The 23,813-nt window shown below is 36.6% G+C and overlaps 1 protein-coding gene across 1 annotated transcript; it reads right to left on the reverse strand.

Annotated features, from left to right (window-relative positions):
* Positions 1-292: 292 nt before the first annotated feature.
* LOC102687032 (polypeptide N-acetylgalactosaminyltransferase 15) lies at positions 293-23,813 on the reverse strand. The gene is made up of 10 exons (XM_069195053.1): positions 22,858-23,813; positions 20,985-21,151; positions 20,213-20,417; positions 14,223-14,390; positions 12,007-12,124; positions 5,314-5,508; positions 5,091-5,222; positions 3,201-3,302; positions 2,462-2,605; positions 293-1,660 (listed from the first exon to the last, which is right to left on the reverse strand). Exons 1-10 carry the CDS (start codon positions 23,358-23,360, stop codon positions 1,514-1,516), a joined length of 1,881 nt encoding a protein of 626 aa, XP_069051154.1. The 5' UTR covers positions 23,361-23,813; the 3' UTR covers positions 293-1,513.

A 23,813-nucleotide genomic window follows, 5' to 3' on the forward strand; every position in this document is an offset into this window, starting at 1 on the left:
GCTAGGCTATTTATGACGTGATCTATAATCATTGTTTGTGTTATAAATAAAATAATGTTATAAAATTATACTACTAGTATCCATGTACAATCATGAGTTCATCCAAGGAAATGATCTCAGGACGCCAGCAGTACAAGGCAGAAATACTAACCACTGAGCCACCGTGTCATCCCATATTCTTACGCTCCTAAAATATTTCAGATGATGCAGCTGTATCCAATCCTGGGTTTTAAAGAAATGGTTTAGATTTTATCAGTAATTTTAAAAAATACTTATTATGTGTTCAGTAACAGCACAGTTGTAGGTCTGATCACAGACAATGATGAAAGGGCCTACAGGGAGGAGGTCAATCTCCTTACAACGTGGTGTGATGACAACAACCTCACCCTCAACGTCACCAAAACCAAGGAGCTGATCGTTGATTTCAGGAAACTGCAAACCAGACATGCCCCTATCCACATCAATGGGAGTGAAGTGGAAAGGGTCAGTAACTTTAAATTCCTTGGTGTCCATATCACCGAGGACCTCACATGGTCTCTCAACGCCACCAGTCTGATCAAGAAAGCGCAACAGCACCTGTACTACCTAAGACGGTTGAAGAAGGCTAAGATATGTCCCCAGATCCTCACTAACTTTTACAGATGCACTACAGAAAGCACACTGACAGGCTGCATCCCAGTGTGGTATGGCAACTGCAGTACTGCTGACTGCAAAGCCCTACAGCGGGTAGTGAAAACTGCCCAGTCCATCACTGGGGTTGCCCTCCCATCTATACAGGACATTTATGACAGACGGTGCTTGAGGAAAGCTCTAAGCATCATCAAAGACCCCACACACCCCAGCTACAGACTGTATGATCCGCTACCATCTGGAAAACGGTACCAGAGCATTCGGTTCCGGACTACCAGACTCAGAAACAGTTTTTACCCCTGCACTATCAAACTATTAAACTCCCAGCCTCTCTCACTCTCACCTCACCTCTCACCTATGATCTGAACCTCACAGTGCCTTCTTTCTTACCAAAAACCCAAACACACATTGAAAATCTACCTCTACCATACATGTCAAAAGTTCACACCCCATAATTTCTATCCCTTTATTTCATTCTGTTGATGCATGTTTTTGCACATAAACTGTTACCATTTTGTTGTTTTGCACACTGCCTGTTGTCTCTTTCTTTTGTTATACAATTGTATTGTTGTTTTTTCTTTGTACTACTTATGTCAGAGAACTAGCTAAATAGCATTTCGTTATACCATATACTTACTTGTATATGAGTATAATGACAATAAACTTGAACTTGATTTTATCTTAGAATGTGAAATTTGTCACTATACTCTACATGAAATCTTTTGATTCTATTTCACTAATTTGATTATAGACATTTACAAATTGAAAAAATAACTGTGCTGAGATATACTGTAAGTGTTAATTAGTTTTTTTGAGGGAAGCTCTCAAAATTCTTCTCTGAATCCCAATGGAAGTTCATGGCCCAGCATACATGGGTGTCCCTTCATTTATTCAGGACAATCAGCTGTTCGAAGTGCCACTGCTGTCTGGGGGCTCTGATGCATGGCCGGAGAAACAACCCCTTGACATCTTCGTCCTCCACTGCCTCTATGCATTTCTCAGACAGAACATGCACAATTTCCCCACTATGCTGTGAAGACAAAATAGCCTGAATGTTACACAACTAAATAATAATAATAATAATAATAATAATAATAATAATAATAATAATAATAATAAAAATAATAATAATAATAATAATAACAATACTAATAATAATAACAACATCACTTTATTAACCCTTTACAATTTCTTGCATTAGGAATTATCTTTTCGCATACCCCAGCTTGCTCTCCATGAGACACACAGATATGGAGAGAGCCTGGGGTCAGCGCACAGGGTCTGTCATTGTACGACACCCCTGGAGCAGTTGGGGTTAAGGGCCTTGCTCAGGAGCCCAACAAAATAGGATTCCTCTGCCAGCTGCAGGATTTGAACCAGCAACTTTCCAGCCAATCCTTAGCCACAGAGCCACCACGCCACCTGAAAGCTACGTTGTTCAAGCTGTCTTGCTGAAGGAATTTTTGAACACCTTTTGTCTGGAGAAACTAAAAATAAAAAAAAACCTCTTAACAATATTCCTAAATATTAACAAAAAGAAGTTAAATAGTTTATAAAAAGTCATCTGCCAGCAACCTATGGGAAGATCTAATTTGTTGAAATATCAGATTAAGAACAAATTAGCCACAAGGTGGCAGTAGAGTTTAGGGCAAACCAAATTTAATGTACTGTACTAGCTTCAGAACACTAAATTTGATTATATTACTCTTGAAGGAAAATGCATAGATTTAATGGTGTCCTGAAACAGAAAAAGTTATATACAACAAATGTATAATTCAAATCTAATTTGGCATGAAATATTGTTTTACATTCCTATTTTTTATCTGCTTACCTCTATTATGTTCCACAGCTGCCTAGAGTGGATGTCTTCTTTTAAAGAGCAGTCAGACAGGATAACCTGCTCCTTTCTGACATCAAAACACAGCTGTCCTGCTGAGCCACAGCGGACTTCTCTCTGAGTGTTGTACTCGCAGTGCTGCAGGGAGAAAGAGGCAGTTCTGACCTTTCTAATATTCAATGCCATATCTGGGGGTTGTTTTTAATCGTCATAGTGCCTCAAATGTGCTATAGAATTCACTTCTGCAGAGACCAACAAACACAATGGACTGTTCATGTAAGGAAATCAAGCTTCAATAATATTTAATTAAAAAATGTGTTTTAGTCCTAGGGAATATAAATTAGACTGATTGCTTAGATGGGGTATTACATTACTTTTTATTTTGGCATTCAAAGTGAGCATTCGGTTATGTAAAAAGTGAGTAAGGGCTGTGTTTTGTCTGATTTTAAATGAGAAACATTCGAACAAATCTCACATTTTTTCAAGAAGAACACAGACTCTTGACAGCTGTTTAACACTTGATTAAGTAAGAACAATAACAATGTCACTGCCAAAAATCTTAAATTATGTGTCAAAATTGGGACCAAACATTAACAAGAAAACCGATCCATTATGAATCTATTGAATCATTCTCTCTACGTTTTCCACATCACATCAGAGGTTATTAGTAAAATAAATGGTGGCAGGTTAAGTGAGAGTGGTCATGTAGGATACTGAATGTGATTTACTGTACCTGTTTGCCATTACCACTGCAGGGTGAGATCATCACAGGCTTTCCTATGGCACCCAACGTATTCTTGTAATCTGCACAATAGCCAGTGCCAACATTGTACAGCTTAAAATATACAGGTTTATAAAAAATATTAACACTGCAGTCAAAACATTACTTTGTTTTCATATCAAACATTGTTTTAGGGCTACTACAGTAACTAATCACACCGCTATATCCAGTATCATATGAACAGACTAGGCCTAATTTACTAATTAGTTTAAGGAAATGTATTATTCCTATACAAACCATTTAGGACTGTTCATCACTTATGATTTCCTATTAACATTACTCTTTTCACACAGATATATGAATTTGGCCACTGACTATTCTGCATGCACAAAGACACAAACATGCACACACTCACACCAGGTCAGATTTTCCCAGAAGTCAATTAAACTATCAGTGTGTCTTTGGATAGTGGGAGGAAACAGGAACACTCAGTGGAAAGCCATGCAAACATAGGGAGACCATGCAGAATCATGCAAATAACACCCCTAGGAATTAAACCTGGAGCCCCAGGTTAGGCTAATCACTGCTTCACCGTGCCGCACGCAACCTAATCCAACTATAAAAAACTCTATATTCATAGTCTTGGTATGCCAGGTATAGGCAAAGGAAGGAGGGAGAGAAAGAACTCGGTATGAAAATATGAAACAGTGTTCATAACTGCATTATGTATTCATTTGTTAATTTTTTAAAGGTTCCAACATCATATTGTTGTTCTTTACTTATTTTATAGTGCATGCTCATTGTGTTGGAAATCTTCCAAAAGTGCAATATGATTATATAAGTCCTTCCTTTAGTTAACAGTCAGGATAAAAAAGAGACGTTAAACAACATTTAAAGCTGACATAAACAAAGTGAAAGAAACAGGTTCTTAAAGGTTCCCACTTTGAAGAGTACATAAAATAACAACATAAATAAAAAAATTCTAGATTATAAATTTCAAACAATATTAAGGCAATCTTTTCATACACGCTAAATCTTTGGTTATATAATTCAGGCCTTTCCCTGAACAGTATTTTCATCCTTGTCACTATCATGTGGTATGTCTTTCATCTACTATGAGTCAGCAGTGGTCATTTCTAATGCAATGAAGTATTGTCTTGATAATCCTGTTCCATGCATTGAATTAGTATTTGGCAGGGAGTGGAATCATAAGTGGTGATTTCCATTTACAGTATGTGCATTTCTGTGTGCAGATTACCACAATTTCACAAATAACAACATCTAAGAATCAGACGTTCTGTGAAAGTTTATTCAGTATTATGGATAATAAGGTTTGGTTTAACCCACTTGGTGAAGGGCAGCCATTTAGTAAACCAAGCTCCATGGATTCTAAAAAGTGGTTTCCCTTTTTTGTACTGTATTTTGTTTTAATGCCTTAATAATAAGGCATTATTATTATATAAGGCAATAATAAGGCATAGGAATAATACCTTAATTAGCAATGCAATGAGCTTGAAACAGATTCATAGAAACTGGATTAATCTTTTATCGTAAGATTCATTCAGTTTCTGTGCAGACTGTGAAATATACTGTATGTTCTAGAAAAAAAAATATATACTACATACCCTTCCAGTTTGCTAATTGTGTCTTAACACCTTGACTCACAGTGGCTTCTTCTATGGCTATACAGGATGAATGAGGAAATGGAAATGGGTTTCTCCATCTCAACCTTCAATTGAGAAATTCATCTTTTGACATGAAAATGTCAATGCAAGCGTAATATAATGTGGATCAGTAGCTCAGCCTACATGTGAAAAAAGCACCTTTTCCTGCTGTTGCTAAGTTTGAAAAATCAAGATCTACACAATGCAATTTGAACCGCATTGGAGAACCATGTCTTGCCTCTCCTGAATATCCTGGTCTGTCTTGTGGTAGGTACAGCTCGGGATGGACATCTGACAGAAACGAGTGAAAATTCTTGCACCCAAGTCTTTTGCGTAGCTGCAGTCTTTCTGTACAATTAAAATTCTCTGCCTAGTGAATAACAAAATAAAAACATACTTTATCTTTGTAACAATTGAGAAATATTCCATTCACACAGGTTCTATGTGATTTTGCTTCTCACCTTTTTTATAAAATATGCAACAACATCCCGATTGTAAAAGATCTTTTTATAAGAGTCCATCCAGGTCTCAGCCACCCGAATTTTGTTGCTCTCAACAGCATGCTCATCAGAAAGTGAGAATGGAATGTGGCTGCGGTCCAAATGTCCAATTCGGGAACAGGGAAGGATCTCCATGGAACCCCCACACATCCACACCTGTGGGGGAGGGTAGAGTATTATGTCGACCTTCGTAAGGCCACCTGTCTAAGGAAGACATACAGTATGTAATTCTGAAAGTAGCAGACATGATGAAACACTGTACTGGAACTTGCCTACACTTCATTGTACTACAATATTGCACAAGGCTTTGAAGTTTCTTTCTCATAATTGAGGAAATTTGGCATTGTAAAAATGCCCCCGTGCCTCTCTCTATATCTTCATCTGAATTACTGTACAGTGAAATGTTTTTCCTCTATGTGTTTTGTAATTTTCTCAATGAAATGTTAAATGTTTTTGACAAGGAGATGGCTCTGTGGCTAAGGATCTGTGCCTGTGGCTGGAAGGTTGCCAGTTCAAATCCCACAGCTGACAGAGGACTCCTACTCTGTTGGGCTCCTGAGTAAGGCCCTTAACCCCAACTGCTTCATGGGTGCTGTATAAATGGCTGATCCTGTGTTCTGATCCCAAGCTTCTCTCCTTGTCTGTGTGTCTCATGGAGAGCAAGCTGGGGTATGTGAATAGACAAATTCCTAATGCAAGAAATTGTGTATGGCCAATAAAGTGATCTTATCTTATCATTAAGTCCTGTTTGTACTAACATATATTAAAAGTTGCATTTCAATGTTCTAGAATATCTTAATCTATTCTTTGAAGGAAGGCTTCCAGCATGTGACCCTTTACCGCTTGTTGAAATCTTTTTTAGTTATTTTTGGTCTCTTGGAAAACACTTAATTTTTTCCTTAGTCCAACAATGATCCCTATGTCTTGCTATGTCAGGCCCATTATCATTTCAGTCACAGCAGACAATATATACTTCTTTAATACATGCTTTGGGTTGTTGTTATTTTAGAAGTCTGTAACGAAAGAGTTCTTTCCAGACCCTATGTGGACGACACAATCCAAGATGGGGTGAGGAAACAGTAGGAAAAAGTCATGCAGGAATACGGGGATGAAAACAGGGGGGCATGTCCAAAGTGTGCAGGTGTCCAGGGGGTGAGTCCAGGGCAAACAATCCAGTAGAAATCGAAAGGGGGAATCCAAACACGAGCAAAGTCCAAAGCCGGGGGGTCTATCCAAGAACAGACAAGATAAAAACTGGAACTGGGTCAGAACTGGCGAAAGGGAATGGGAACAGAGAATAAAACCTTAACGGGACCAGGCGCTTCCAGGTTGCCTGGCTTTTAAGGTGGACTGGGAACAGGGGACAGGTGCACAGAATCAAGTCTGAAGTGAAAGGGCAGGAGCGCCCTTAAGGGCGAGGGACTACAATCGTGACAGAGTCCAGGTTTCAAATCAATCTTAATACACATTAGTTGAATCCTTTTCAAGATACAAATGGGTATTAATTTTCTCCTTTCAAATTACATTTAATATTCCAAAAGCATTCCATTTAATTTTTGTCAATCTTTTTATTTCTGTTGGTAAGAGAAAGTGAACCAAATGCAAATAATATTGATTTGTTTAGTGGGATGCTTTTTCCTTGAAAATAATATAATTGTTAAATATCATTGTAGCTCATTCTTAGAAATGCTTTATGCAAACGTCAAGTATGGAAATTCCTCAGCTCATAATTGTCTTTCTTCTGGGTTTGATACAAATAAAATTATATAATCTGAATTGCAGGCCATTATGCGAGTTACATTTATTTTCAGATTATTTTATTTCCCCACCCAGTGTCTTGAAAATCATTATATGTATGTACACACAAATGTGTTGTAGGAATATGGAACAATTTACCTAGCCGTGTTGTTGAAGACAATACCCTTTCTTGCCATTTATTTGGTTTACTCACAGAGCTACATTTTCTATTGCATGTGTAAAGGCTGGCAAAATCATCACATACAGTATGTACTATATGGCTTGATCTTTATCTGGATTCCATACCGATACTGCAGGATGGAGTTGTATGTAGGAATGCTCTAGACAACTAGATACCTACTTCCACTTGCAAAATCATTAGCCTAAAAAATACAAAAAGTCCTCTACCTTGATTTGCTCCAAGCAAGGGAAACAACCTGGGGCTTTGATCAGGTGATGGTGTCAGGATCCTGTGTAAGTAACAGCATTATCTTTGTTTTCTTAGAGCTGTCAGTGTGCCCCATAGCTTTTGCAGTGCTTATCAAACTTGAACCTTTACTTTAAGATCAATCCCAGAGTTCGTCACCAGGTTTATATCATAATTAAAGTCTATATTACTCTGTATCTACACTGTTGCATGCCAAAGGTTGCTTAAACTCACCAGAGGTTTTATCATCACTACGAGCTTCTAGTCTCTAATCAGTATTTCAAGAGGGTGACTGGTTTCTCTTGGAGGGCATAGATGTGTTGAAGAATAGTTCACAGGGCTTCACAATTTATAGACTAATGAGATTTTTCAGCATGATGCACTGGATATTATGGAAGGCACACACACATCCACATGTACACAAAAAACAGCCCTAATACATAGTACCTTTGAAAAGTGTCCTATTTTGATGCATGCATTTTTTAAACTTCATATTTTATTAAAATGAAGACTGAAACTTAAGACTTATAAAATTAAGATGTTAGTAAATGTCAGCTAAATAGAAAAAAATAAAATATGTTGATTTCATAAATATTCAGTGTTAAATATTTGCTGAAAGCACCTTTGGCAGCACTTACAGTACATCGGCAAGTCTTTTTAGGTAAGTCTCTACCAACTTTCTTATTTTTGCACAAGCTTGAGTTGCATGAGGATCACTTAATGACAGCACTTGTGGTCTTAAAGGCTTACCACAAATTCTCAATAGAATTCAGGTCAGGACTCTGATTAGGCCACTCATGGACTTTCATATTCTTTTTCTTAAGCCACAGCTGCTTTAGATAATTTCTGCTGAAAGGTCAAGTTTTGTCACTGTTTTTGGTCTGAAGCAGGTTTTCTACTACAATTTGCAAGTATGACATAGCTTCCCAGTTGCTGTTGATGAGAAACACTACTACATAACCCTGACACTACCATGCTTGACAGTAGGAATGGTGTTGACTGATGCTATATATTGGGTGAGATGTAACTGTTTGTACTTAGACCCAAATGTCTTTTTACTTTTTCTCTCATATTAATTATCAGTTTATGTTTTTTTCATGGACTATGCGGAGCAGGTTTTGTATAGTATACACTATAACAAATATTATGTTACTTTAAAATTTCATGACTAAGCTTTAAAGCAACAATGTGAAAACACTTAAAGTATCTGAATACGTTTGCATGACAATGTACATCATGAGTTAAAATTAAATTAAAATAAATCAAATAAATTTAAAATAAATTCAGCTATGAAATTATTTTAAATAGCACTACAGGTCCCGCTAAAACATTCACATGACAGACAAATATCCACAGATGTACGGAGGAATTAAAAAGGGATCAAGATATTTGTCTTGTTTGTTAAGGTTTCTGTATTTTCTTTTAACATATTAGTACTGAACTATATTGCAGAAGTTATTAGAGTGGTTGCTGAGATTTGTAAACTTAGGCCATCTGAAAATATTTGTTAGAGCAAACAAAGGTGACTTGTACCAAACAGCTGCAACAACGAATGCCCTGCTGCAAGTGTTAAAGGAGGAAAATAAACATAGGAAACCATAAACAAGGAAAACACTTAAAGGGTAAAGCCAACTCCTGTCACATGTTAAAGTGTGAAGTACTGTAGTAACTTTGTCTCTCAGTCTGTACTGTATAGAAAAACTGGGAAACTCTTGCAGTTTGTTTGTTCTGCAGGGGAAGGCCCAGCGGGCGTTGTTGTACTTATTGAGGCTCAATAAAACTGAATCTGCACAAGACTGTGTCCTGCTCCTCTGATGAAGAATTTCCCTTCTTCTTGTCAGTAAGGTAGAGCTCTCCTTAGAGAGGCATCTGTTGCTAAGCTAGTACAGCTGTAAAATCTTTGAAAGCTAACGAGCAGCAGCTTTGGATTGTCTTATAATTTCCAATTTCATACTTCCAAAGAAGAACAGAAGACAACTCGGAAGTCAGTCTGACCTACACTCAGACTGGTCAAGGAGCAAGACCATAGCTCCCATGTTATGTAGTGTATGTAATCTATATGTACAGTAATTCATCCAGCACATGGGAAATGCAAAAGAACTGGCTGAGCACAGTGAGCATGGTGATGGCATGTGTGTTTTCCATATCCTCTTAACAAGATGAAGCATTGTAGAGAAAGTGGCCAAGCTGAAGCAGAGAAAATGTAGACATGTATGTGTTTGTGGGTGAGCAGCAGGCTCTGTACTGTGATTGAAACAGTTACGCTGTCTAAGGGCAGCAGGTGTTTTTATATCAGGATTGCTGCTGTGGTAAATGCTAGAGTATGAGAGGCTGCAAGCTGCATCTTCCTATGTGATTGTTAAATGTGAATGTGCCCCACAAAGGAAGGATTTAAAACAACAATTCTGGAGGGAACTGGGTTGTGCATTTATAATTTATAGTTCAAGTTTATTGTCTTACAGTATGTACCTGAGTACATGAAATGCTTACTTGCATGTTTTCCTCACATGACAAATGACAAAACAGATTTAATAAAAATAATTTAACATTTACATAGAAAATGACATAACAAATTACAACACAATTTTTGGAGACAGAAACAGGGTAGAAGCAATAATTTTGACCAGTATTTAGATATATAAGCTGTATGCCAAATTCAGCAGTGGCAGTATTTTTAGTTCAGTGTAACACAGAGGGGTGTAAGTGGGGGTATGAAAATTTAAGAGGTGGAGTTTAGGAGTCTTATGGTTGTGGGGTAGAAGCTTTCTTTTAGCCCAGAAATCCAGCCTTTTATATTCCTAAATCTTCTGCCAGAAGCAAGAATAGAGAAAAGTGCATTTCTGCTTCTCGTAACTCATACTTACAATTGGGTTACACAATACTAAAAGTACCCTGGAAGGGGCTGTTAAAAGCAACAATTCTGGAGGGAACTGGAAGTTTGAAAAACAAATTTAAAGAAATAGCCTGTTTTGGAGTGAGAGAACAGGGCTTTCATTTAAAAATGGCCGCTGTATGAGTAATTGAGAGCTTTATAAGTGAAGTGATTGAACCAGAGATTAGGGGTCATCCAATATAAAAACATCCAATATATTGTTACAGCTTTAGGTAACAATATATTGGACAAGTGTCTCTTGGATCCTAGATAAGGTTTGTGACACTTGGAAGAGTAAACACTTCCAACTTCAAAGCAGTAAGGATGTCTGTTGAGGTCTGGGGTCTCTTGAGCAGAAACAATTGTAATGTTTACCTTAGTAGACCTACATAAGTTGTGGGTTAATGATGGTCAAGGAGCAGTACAGAAACACTAAGAGGACAGAGACAAGGGGAAACAAGAAGAAGAAGGCAAGCAGAGAAGAGAGAGGAGTCCGAAGGGTGCTGGGACTTTAAACTTGCATCAGGCAAGAGCAGAATGTTAGGCCTCTGAGACCCCTTGTTTGTAAATACTGTACATAGAGTAACTTGTGTGTTGTATTTTGTGTTGTGTGTAGTGTAGATTGTGTCTTGTGTCATTGTAATAAATATTTGTTTAACCATGTGTGCCTGGATTATTGCTCCTCTCGGGAGAGGAGTGGAGCAGTGGCTCTGTGGCTAAAGATATTTGCCTGTTGCTGGAAGGTTTCCAGCTCAAATCCCACAGCTAGCAGAGGAATCCTACTCCACTGGGCTCCTGAGTGAGGCCCTTAACCCCATCTGCTTCAGGGATGCACAATGGCTGACCCTGTGCTCTGACCCCAAGCTTCTCTCTCCTTGTCTGTGTGTCTCATGGAGAGCAAGCTGGAGTATGTGAAAAGACAAATTCCTAATGCAAGAAATTGTATATGGCTAATAAAGTGATCTTATCTTATCTCGCCAAAGATGCGCCACAGAACAAAGAATTACACCACCCACTCGGTTATTTTTGTAGAAATCACTTACAAGTTAGGGGTTATGAATAATTCATAACTTATAATAATTAATTATTTCACTTATTGACTAAACCACTTGCTCAAATCCTCCCCTCCTCCACCACCAATGTGCTTCACCTGGATGATGCGACAGCAGCCATGGTGCACCAGTACACTCACCACACATCAGATATCAGTGGGGAGGAGAACAGAGTGACAAAGCCAATTCACAGATGGGGATTATTAGTAGGCCATGATTGGTAAAGGCCAATGGGAAATTTGGTAAGGGTGTCAGGGTAACACCCCTACTCTTTTCGAGAAACACTCTGGGATTTTTAATGACCACAGATAGTCAGGACCTCGGTTTTACAACTCATCCGAAGGATGGAACCTTTTTACAGTATGGTGTCCCCATCACTATACTGGGGCATTAGGACCCACACAGACCTCAAGGTGAGCACCCCCTGCTGGCCCCACTAACACCTCTTCCAGCAGCCATCTTAGTTTTCCCAGGTGGTATATGTTTGATATAAAAACTTTCAATAATGCTCAAAACATGATAAAGGTATTCATATAGTATAGGAAAGATATTTGTAAACCATTTACCCTAATTGACAGCTCCACATTTTCTGCCCCCTGTAAGGCCATCCCAGGATCATATGCTCCAATCCTCTGGAAAAAGTTACGTTCAATGGCCAAAACTCCACCTGCTAAAGCAGGACTTCTATACAACAAAGAGAGAAATATTTTATACGTGGCATAAAACTGTCGCTGTACTCACAGAAATGTCATATGACATGATTCTGAAGTCACAAAAAAGTGTTAAAACGTCTGTGTGCAATATCTTTATAACTTTATTTGTTTTTTCTTTTATAAGACACAACTTCTGATTCCATATATAACTGTATGTTTAACATATTAAATTCTACTGTAAATACTTCACATAATATTAGTGTACACACAATACAAGTAAAAGATTCTTCCTTTTATTTTCACCAAGTGTTGGATAGCATTTTAAGCTATTGTTAATGTAGATAGAAGTGGAACTGCATTGTTTGCAACACAGTGAAACCAGTAAATTAAAAGAAAAAACTGAACTGAAATACTGGTTTACACATAATTCACTATATAAATTAAAATGGGTATCACAAGAAAGGACTGCTCATGAACACTGAATATGTTAATGTCAATTTAGGATGATAAAAGGGTAATGGAGATCAACGTACATTAATTAATTGTTAATTAAATTATCTGTTCATACTGTTTGTATGCAAAAACAAATTGTTATGCTCATTACAAAAAGCTTGAACAGAGATTTGAGTGGGACAACATTTTGCATGTTAGTTTGGGTGTTATAGACTTATTTGATGTTATAAGTATTGCTGTTTTTTATTGATTTATTTATCCAATAAAGAATATTGTTGGATATTCTTGAATATTGTTCAAAATATTCCTATTTTGTATTAATATTTTATAAATATATGTTATTTATTAATATTAATTTTGAAATTTAAAGTACTATCCAAGCAGATGCCTAGATAATTCATGACTTTGCACTAATGCCTTACTTCAAATAATGATATATTTGGAAAAAAACTAGTGATTAAGGAAGTATGAATTAATTTTAGAACCGCATATATTTATACACTTATTTGTTTCTCAGAGCTGATGAACGGAAAAAAACTAGTGATTAAGGAAGTATGAATTAATTTTAGAACAGCATATATTTATACACTTATTTGTTTCTCAGAGCTGATGAATGTCTGATGAATATAATTGCAAGTAGGGTGAATTTGGTCATTACTCAGCGTTATGTGGGTTCAGATGAGTATTCAATAGTACAGTATTATTGATGTAGAGGTGGATATGAAAGATGCCTATTGCTTGAGCAATATTGTTAATACAGGTGGAGTAAAAAGTAGGGAATGTACAGTATATAGTTCTGTAAGTGATTTAAAACCATGCCTGGGAGAAACTGAGTGATTCACAGTGTCAAAAGCTGTACAGATATCTGCACGTGTTACTTTTGTTAAGTGCCATTATAATATCATTGCTAATTATTAAGGCTTGGGTAATAAATACATACTCAAAATGAAAACAAGAGAGTTTAACTGCTTGTTAACAACTGGCTATGTTTAAGGAAACGCGGGACAGTATTGGTACAGTATACTGTAGGTCTGTAGCAGTTAGGGTAGGGCATATTACCTCTTTTGAAAGAATACCTGCAGTCTGCTTGGATATTAGCTATTTTATAAGAGAGAGTGATAAGTAGATCAGCAGAGGTTATATTAAATGAGCAGCAAATTTTATAAACATTTTAAATATCACATGTAATCGGATGACTTATTACTATCATTTTTAAAAAACTTGTACCCGTACTAAGGACAGGTGACTGCATTGTAAAGCTCAATGGACTCTAAAATATATCTAAATCATCTGTATTTTTAAGTATTAACCTACAATATCAAACACATAACTGGTGTCAAGTCCAGCATGTCTCATAGGTAAATGATCAATGAGCTGGAAAAGGATGGATAATTTAGAAAGCTTTCTAACTGATTAAGCCACTGTCATGTCCAATTAAATAAGGTCATCTGGTACAAGTTCAGAGGTGCACCCCCTTCCTGTAGAGGGCTTTCAAGTCTACAGTAGGTTTGTGCATCTCAGGTAGGTAAATGTTAACAATTAATCCTTTGATCTCAATTTCTAAACTTTCAGTGATTTAAAAAGTCTTGTGCTGCTACAGTAAGATGGCATTAGAAATTTAGATGTGTAAGCACTTCTCTCCAACCTGGTTTTACAATTGACTGTGCTAAGTTTACCTGACAGGGTGAACAGGGGATTTTTGCTTCTTTAACATATTCCTTGGCAATGGCTCCCAATGAAAATCCAGTTTCCAGTCAAACACTCCTCTCTGCAGATCAGCTGAGGGGTAGTATTGAAAAGTCTTCCAATCGATGATATCCATCACAGGCGACACAACCAGGTTTCTGTTGAAGAAAGTGTGTCAGAGCATGAGAGGCGCTTTCTCTAGCCCATTCAGTGTAACCTAATTTAAAACTTATTAAATGAGTCCAGGATACTGTAAATCAGAATTGGAGACAAGGTTTACAAGATCAGTAACAGTCCAAACAGGTACTGATACACCACTGATGACCTTATAAGAAAAATAAGTTGATCAATAACAAATGTTCTTAAGAATGGATGACAAGGATGGATTTTGACTATCTAGGACTAGGACTGGACACTATTGTTACTTAGGTAGTCAAATAAATTTCACTTCACTTTTCTATTTAACGTCTTTACTCCACAAAGAAAAGAAAACGTATACGGAAGTATGCATATGAAGTTGTGCCAATGGTAAAGTCAGTTTATGACGGATGACGGAAAATGTAATTATTTAAAGACACAACAGTATACACTTGTTTTTACCAATCACTGCAGTTGCTATAGTAATTCCTCTTTTTGACAACTATTTGACACAGATGTTAAGTCTTGGAAAACAATAGCAGTCTGAATAATAGGCAAAATTTAAGCTTCTCACACAAGGAGGGCCTGTAACAACAAAGGCCAAACAAAAATACCACTGGATTTTCTATTAATACGTGTTACTCTGGTAACCGTAATGTAGCCAACTTCAGAACAGAATAATAACCCAAAAGCTCCATGTTGCTTTTGATTGCTGCTAATTCTAACATTTGTTTACTAAATTATTATTAATTTCAATCCTGCAATTCCTAATTATAGTGTGAGTCCTTTTTTTCATGATTTAATTTAGCTTTTCTGCAGCTGTGTAGACATTAATTTTTTTCTGGTTCTTAAACATTAATAAACTGAAATATAAATAATGAGCTTATAAAACTAGTAAGACGTTCTAAAACTGTTCAACATACAGTATATCACTCTGAGAAGTTGTACATATCTATACATCTCTGATATAATTTGGTTCTGATAGACAATAGTGATATTTTCAAGGAGAGCAAGCACAGTAATAATATTTTAAACAAAGTTCTGTCCTTGTCACGCCCCCACACTCTCCCTTGCAAACACCTTTACATTCCCAAACCCACTTTTTCATAGTCTCATTCCTAATTGAACCCATCACATTCCCACATGACCAGATTCAACAAATTCTCACTCCCGGACCAATTATCCAACCACGTCCCTTTTCCTTCAGTATTTAAAGTTCCCTCACGCACCAGCCCATGTTCATTATTGAGAAGCCTCTTTAAGTATACTCTTGTGTGTTTCCACTCTTTTCGATTGCTCTCCTGGTTCCCTAATCTTTGCTTCTGCCTTTTTGACCACACTCTTTAGATTGTCTTTCCTGGATTTCCCTGGTTACTGGACTCATTGCTTCTCCAATTAACCAAGCCCCTGGTGTTTTGGATTGTCCCTGTACTACTCCATGTTCTGTGGAATTGTGGAATGTGGAAGGATCCTCCTATTCTACCTGTTGGTTCCCTGACAGTCCTGCCTAGGCTAGTGGTAGGTCACAGCTCTTGGTTTCCTTGGGAAACTACAACATCCCCGTGAGCAATCACATTAATCGAAGACACACTCAGGCTCACTCAGGCTGCCTGTCAATAAACACATCCCCCTTTCAATCAGGCACTCAACTGTCTTATTAATCATCCACTTTATTTATCCTATATAATCCAAAATCGCCACTGGAAAGGTGCTCTGACATTGTGATACCTGTGGTAGTGCTGTGTTCAACACTGCTCCATAAGAAGTGCTAGCAAAACCCTGGAAACCCAGAAAGCCAAGAAACCTAAAACCCCCTGAAACTGAGAAGTTTGCATCTCAGACAGAAGCACATCCCTGTGCTTCTGCCTGCTTAAGACTGCAGTTCCATCTGCTTATCTCCAGGCCAGCCTTTATACTCCTCACTCCAAGCATCACCTCAGCTTTCTCTGGAGACTTCCACCCCATCCACCTTAAGCCATTTCATTTGGACTCTGTCATTCAACCTCAGTTGAGAGCTGTGGTCGCCTGTGTTGTAACAAGGTCTTGTAAGCACAGTATCCTTTCAGTAATAGTACAGTAGCCAAAAAACAGATACACTGCTAATTCCACTGCTTAAGTTTTATTTCTTTCCAAACAACTTGAATGTGGAAGCAAATTTTGATCAGCACATATACAGTACAATAACATAAATGACCAAAATAATTTAGTTGGTTTGATTTGAAAATAAATCTCATTGGTTGTTTTCTTTGTGCACACTATTAAATTACCTGTAATCAAAGTGTTTTATGGTGGCAAGTTTTTGTATGGAATGCATGAATATCTGGTAGCTCAGAGTGGTACTGAAAGTCAAAAAGTGTCCTAGAAGAGACAACCTTGAGGTTGTTTGGTAAAATACAGTACTTTTTGCCAGAGACATTGAACTATAAACTTTCCAGAAAATGTGGTACATAATGATGTAAATGGATTTAGATGTACAGTGTATGTTAAACACAAGGTCATAAGATTCTCATGTTATAACATTTTTTAATTATTTTCAATTGCATTTCAAGTTACATTTCAATATGAGGCCATACCAGAAGGGTAGCGATGCACCCAACTGAGAGTGATTCAGGTGGACAGAAGATGATTTGATCAAACACACAGAGCAGGACCCTTCCTTGATTATGGCATTTCTGAAGAACAGTGGTGTGTAAGTAACCTGCATCCTGTGTGTAATGTTTACAGTTCAAAGCAGGGCAGATCTGCTCATTAGAATTCTTGGACAGTTTAATTGACTGTGGCGCATTTTCAAGAACCTACTGAGAAGCTTTAAATGCCATGCCCTCAGGAATTAGACAACGTCAGAGAGTTAGCATCATAATTCACAGTAAGTGCCTACATTGAACATAGATAATGTATTTTTTTTACTTTGATGAATGCAACCCTACTGGTTCTATTACATGCTAGAGCACCTTGTACCAGACATAAAATATTAACAAGTACAAGTAGTCAAATTGTACTACATTAAAATGGCTAGGCAATAGTATGTGTTTAATACAGGTATGTTTATAATAAAGACATTGCACTTTCCCATCTTTTCAATGCCAACTGCTTTATTCTATATTTTATAGCACACTATTGTTTAAAATATATGAAAGATAAAATCTTGAAGAAAAATATACAAACAAGCAAATGAGCAATGCTGCTGATTAAATTTGCCCTAAGTGCATAATAATCTCCTGTGCCAAATCTATTACGATAAAATGCTATTAAGATGATTTCAACTCTTCACCTTATCAAGATGAACTTAGAAGTTGCAGAACCTTTCAGGAAAAAAAACGGTGGACAATCAGTATAAGAAATAATTATAGACCAAATCTTTTAAATAATGTATGCCCTTAATATTTGCATAAATATGCTTACAACTGGTTCCAGATTCATTTTGATTGAAAAATGCTGACTGTGGTTGCTTCTGTGGACAGGGTCCTTTTATACCCATAATCTTTTGGAATCTTCCAGAAGTTTGAAAAATTACTAGATATCCAAAGTCATTATTGCATTTATAGCATTTGTATTATACATATTTCCAAGTAATATACTGTATTTAAACATAGTGTATTTTTAAAATGTATGTATCCAATACTGACAATAGCAATAATTCATTGTTCCATTTATTTATGGAATAAATTATCTTTACTTACATTTTCCTTTGCAAAAATCAACTTTCAGTTAAAATGTCTCAAGGGTATGAATACATCTGGAGCAAAGCTGTAATAGTATTCCACATCTGCAGGCTGTGAAGAATAATTTCACAACTACTTTCCTAGATTAAAGCACAAGTGCTCATTCCTTAGCTACTGTATACATGTTTTGAGCTGAAAAGACTTATGTCTGCTATATTGAGTTACCTGTTTATCAATAATCTCTTTTTGCAGGTTAGTCTGAGACAAGAAAGACTCACTCCCTGTTTTACTTTTAGTACACCTTTATTTTGTCTTCCTCTAACTCCTTGGTTGAGTAAAGCAGTTCTGTTTCCCAAAGAGGTAAAACATTAGACCTAAGAATTAATGTAGCTCCCTGCAAGCTGGCAGGCACCCAAACAGCCACAGAGTATCCTGTCACACAGTGAGCCGCAATAACCCTGGCCAAGGTCTAGCTCACCTGACCCCAAAAGCTCTTAACCAGATGTGTCCCCCGAGAGCTTCCAATCACAGGTCGGCTTTCAATCTGCTGTTTTCCTGGACTATAGGGATCCACCAGCACTCTAAATGGCGGTGTTTTCATAATTGATGCTCTTCAAACGATTTTGGCTGGCTTTATACTTGAGGAAGGAACTTGTTTAGTCTGGTACACAAGATCCCTTAATTAAAATTAGAATAAAATATGTACTTCTTTATTTTACTTAGATGTACATGGCACTTAGATTTTAGTACCTGAGTTAAACTGCCTTTGGGCAGCAGTAAATTTGTGAGTGAGGCCTGTTAGTAGAACATATTTTTTTTTCCTTATTTCATTCAAATTAACAATAACTTTTTATACATTTATTTATTTGTTGAAATTTTATGCAGTATGGTGATAATATCACCTTATCAAGGTTTTGCAGCCACTGCTATTAAAGACATTTATTCTAGATTTAAACCATTAGACCTGCTCTACTCTTCATAACATCTCTTTCATACATGTCTTAAGAATTATTTTTTTGTAATAGGCATTGTTACTAAATCTTAAAGCTGCCACCAAATCAATAACTTGCTCTGGAAAAAAGTTCTTATTTTATCACAGAGGGATGCAGCTGAAAAGCAAAGAAAACACACTGAAGAAAATTAATTTTAAAACCTCTCATTTAAATAACCTGCACTGTGAAATTTAACTTCCATTAAAGGTGTTTGGGGTAAAAGCAGTGGTACTGTACTGAAAGCGAAGTAAGTTTATGGTGCTGGCTCTCACTATGCTACGTAGAGCAAATGGACAGGAAATCACAAGCATACAATACAATACAATACTATACTGTTGTCTGATGTAACTCAGAAACATGCTAGTTTTGCATAAAATGTCTGAAATCTCTTGTTAAAAAAAGCATGCTTTTTTGTATTGTTTCTGTGCTGTTTTGTACTGTTTCCCTGTTTCCCACTTCTTTTGGTTTGGGGAACATCAACATAAGTGACATAATGATTTTTGAAAATAAACTTAGAACTATGTAAAAACCCTGACTTACAGTAGATCAACAGCTTTGCATTAGAGTTACTAAGAAAATAAACTCATGTGTGTCCATGTCTTTGGCCTTATGTGGCATCTTCTGATTTCCATCATTACAAGCTCCTTGTGTCATGCCCGAGTGAGTGCCAGTGATCAGTCCATAATCCACATGCGGGACAGCACACCTCCTGGCACCGCTAGAACATGCTCAGGCAGAACTTTTAATTAGTTTATTATTCATATTCTTTACTATGCAGAAAATTGGTTTTATAATTATGCAATAATGTAATCAATAAATCAACAATTGTTTTAAACTACAGTACGTTACTTTTGAAATCAATGCTTGTGGGACTGACAAACTACAGTGCTATGACTTTTCATTTCTTGATCCCCCTCCACACACACAAGCACATACACGTACACAAACCCCACAGGTATCACACACCAAAAGAGCACAGAGTCCTAGGTAACCTCTCTTCCCAAGGGACTGACAGGTCCTGTGTTGCTGGCTGTGAGTTTCTGATTAAAGGATCAATTCTGTACAGTACACATTTCATATTTGAAAACAGAAAAAAAAAACTCAATATAATTCTATAGATTCCTACAGATTACAGATCTACTGAAAAGAGAAGGTTTTCATGAGAAGGAGAAGACTGGTTGCTTGTACCTGTCCCCTGCTATTCTGTCCAGCAGTGGCTCAAGCCAGCCCTTGTGACACTCACAGTGCGAGTCCATAAAGACAAGCACATCTCCAGAAGCTCTCGCTGCCCCGAGCATTCGGCCTCCAGTAACCCCCAGGCGCTTATTGCTCCTTATCAGCTTTACTCCATCCAGCTTAGCAATGTGCTCACTAAGAGATGACTTCAGGTGGCCTGCAAAAACATCCCAACCAAAGACAGAAAGAAGAGAAATGAATCTTTACAGTGGCAGGACAATCAGGATTGGCAAGATAATTCCATACTCATATAATTTTCCAATTTCTTTAATACCCTTTCTTTATTTTTTCATTTTATTTGCAAACTTTAAAAATACAAAGGTAATTTCTATCAGATGAAAGAATAATTTTACTTAAGTTAAATGTTAGCTAAATAGGTATACTACTAGCAGGTTACTGTATGCTGCTTTACATAAAACAACACACAATGACTCTCAGCCCAATAACTCTAAACAGTTCTGATACCGTAGCAAATAAGTGTCACAATGCTCTGACCCATAAGTCCAATTTTAAATAGCCTCACAAATATGACTGCACTCAAAATTCAAAGTGTTTTTGAGATATTTTTCAAACTGATTCTATTTTTAAAAAGTCTGCTGTATAGTTTTATATTTACTTAGGGTGAATTCAAATGTTTCAGCAAACTTACTTACTAAATACAGAGTATGCTTTAAATCAAAGGGCAGAATGTTGTCTTGTGCAATGAAGACACATAGTACTGTACCTTGTCTACTAAGATCATCCACTAAAATGACATCTTTCAGCAGTGTTTTAGGCACAGTGTCTAGGACACTGTGTACTGTTCTCAGCAGTGTAGACCAAGCCTCATTATGAAAGCAGATGATAACACTGGCAGTAGGCAGCTGCACACTGTACTGCTGTGTGAGACACCTGTCACCACAAACACACAAACATGAAATGAGAGCACATTTAACACTTTTTAGTTACTGCTAAAATAATTTATAAGCTTCATTTTTAATTATACCAATACTTTTTTGACATAGCACATTAAGAAATTATTTTGAGGAGATACTTTATTTTTTAAGATGGATCTAGTTCTAAGATGTACAGTAGATTGTTTATAGGAAACATGAGATACGCATGATTTAATTTGTATCATTATATACAACACTTTGAATTGGGTGGCAAGGCAGAGTCCACATTCATTTTGATGTTGGGCGGCTTTCTGTATGGATTCTGCATGGTCTCTCTGTATCTGGCTTTTCTGGTGTTCTCCTACCTCCCAAAGACTGGTATGTGAGTTAGCAAAATGGTCCATTACTGTACATGAAAGATGGGATTTGTGTACCCTGCTGAATAATCTGCCCAGTTTGAAGAAACTCTACTACAATGCAAAATATTTTGAATAAGGTTCAAGTGAAGAACAAAATATACTCCAAATTCTAATTCTGTGCCTTGGAATTTTAACACAGCTTCTGATTCTTGAAAATGTAGATACCGTCAGTAATCAATTTTAATGTATATATATAAATTTTATAAGCAAGACTTCTGAATGAATTAACAAAAACATCCTTAGGAACATGGATTATGAATTAAGGCCTAGCTTTTATGCTGAGGTAATTCTAAATAAAAGTCACATAAATGTTAAATGCTTTATTATCCAAACTGTGGTAGCCATAAACCTGGATTTCTACTGCTGCATCGAAAATAATGCAAATGTGGACAAAAACCCCTCCAGTTATGGAGGTATTGAAGTTTGACTAGGCTTGAGTTTAGGGATATCTTCAGGTTAGAAGGGATTCTGTGCAGGCAGGTAGCACAGGGAAATGCATCTAGGAATGAGAACAGGATATAATTTTATATAAGGGTTTTGGTTATACAGAGCAAGTTTATCATACAAGTTGTGGAAGCTAATAACCTGATATTACGAAAACAGCAGCCTGAGATCCTTAGATCAGTCAGCTACTAGCAACCAAACGAGTTAAAAGTCGTAACTTAAGTTCGTTAAGTTTCAACATTAAGACATGCAGGTCAGCCTGATTAGTCTTGAACGTTGGGCAATTCGAGATCCCACCGGTTTGCATGGAAAGCAATGATTACTGAACCCTTTTGTCCAAAACTGAACTTATTTGTAAAATTGTGCTTCTTTCTTCTTAAACTGTAAACGATGAACAGTATATAAATTATGGATGCTTAAGGGAAAATTATGCGTAAAGCATTGAAGTGATAGCGTACTAGTACTACACACTTGTATCCTATATTTAGATACAAATAAAAAATGGTTATTGCTTTCAGTGAAATACATCAGACTTATTATTTAACTGAAAATAAATATGCTTTCTCGAAATCAGATTTTACTACAAACATACATATTATTGTATATAATATCATCAGCCAAGTAACAACAATGACGGGGATTTGGTATGTTAATAATGATACTGAAGACAACTTGAGCTCTAAAAAGAATTAAAACGTTTTAAAACAGCAACTAAGATATAGAAATCTATACTACTGGTCGGATGATCCGGAAATATCGGTTGGATGTACTTTACTTCGTTGCGCTGTAACTTAAAAAGAATTAATTCCTAATTATTTATTGGCAAAAAAAAAGTTCAGAGGTGTTCAGGAATACTTACGAAGGATGTCGCACCTCCGGTAGCCTTCTATGAAGTGAGATTCGCTTACTCGCTAACTCATTAAAACCGTGTTTCTTTAGTCCCGACTCTTCAATGTCCTTTTCAAATTGGTTTAGGATAAGATGCACAGGTTTTCCAAGATGACTGTGAGTGGATACTAAAAGCCTTGCATCCTTTTTACCTCCAGACCTCAACATCTTATAATTAGCTTTTTTTTGAGGATTTTGTTTTCTTTTCACTTTCGAGGGAACAATTATAAGCTGATCTTCTTTCAACAAACTTAGAGAAGAAAATCCACCAAGTTCCATCTGGTCTCGAGAATCTATTATTTCATCCAAATCGGAATTATCCTTTACTTTTTGGTGAGGAGAAATTAGCGTCTTTTTGGAAAATCCATCGAAAAAAGGGTCGAAAAATGTTACAATCATCACAAAGAACCCCAGAATTATCCAAAGGAAGACAAACTGCAACCTACATAATTTGTATCTGCACAAAAATCTCATTTTGCAAGCAATGGAGAACAAATCATATTAGGCGATACCACTCAACTATGATTTATTGATTTTATTATTGCATCTCACTGATTATAAAGGGGCTGCTTAAATTAAAAAAAGGCAAAACAATCTAACACCCGCGCCTGAGAAGTGTGGGCAAACTGAACAGCTATTTTTTTCCCCGCAAAGCTAGAATAAAATTGAATGTAAAAACCCTTCTTAAAAATGTAACTGCATTTTAGTATTCTGAAGAATTTACCTTAATTTCCCATTCAAAGCTTTCATACCTAATCTTATTTTTTTTCCACGTGAAGTAGCTTTTTATATTCTTAGGTAATTACTGTTCTTAAATTGCATTCCATGAAAGAGCAAATTATGTTATATCTTTAGATACCAGATTTTCTAATCCCGTTATCAAAAAATGATTTAATTTAATCTGACTAACAGATGAAAAGTCTCTGG

The sequence above is a fragment of the Lepisosteus oculatus genome, chromosome 10 (assembly GCF_040954835.1).
Source record: "Lepisosteus oculatus isolate fLepOcu1 chromosome 10, fLepOcu1.hap2, whole genome shotgun sequence".
In the NCBI taxonomy this organism is placed as follows: Eukaryota; Metazoa; Chordata; class Actinopteri; order Semionotiformes; family Lepisosteidae; genus Lepisosteus; species Lepisosteus oculatus.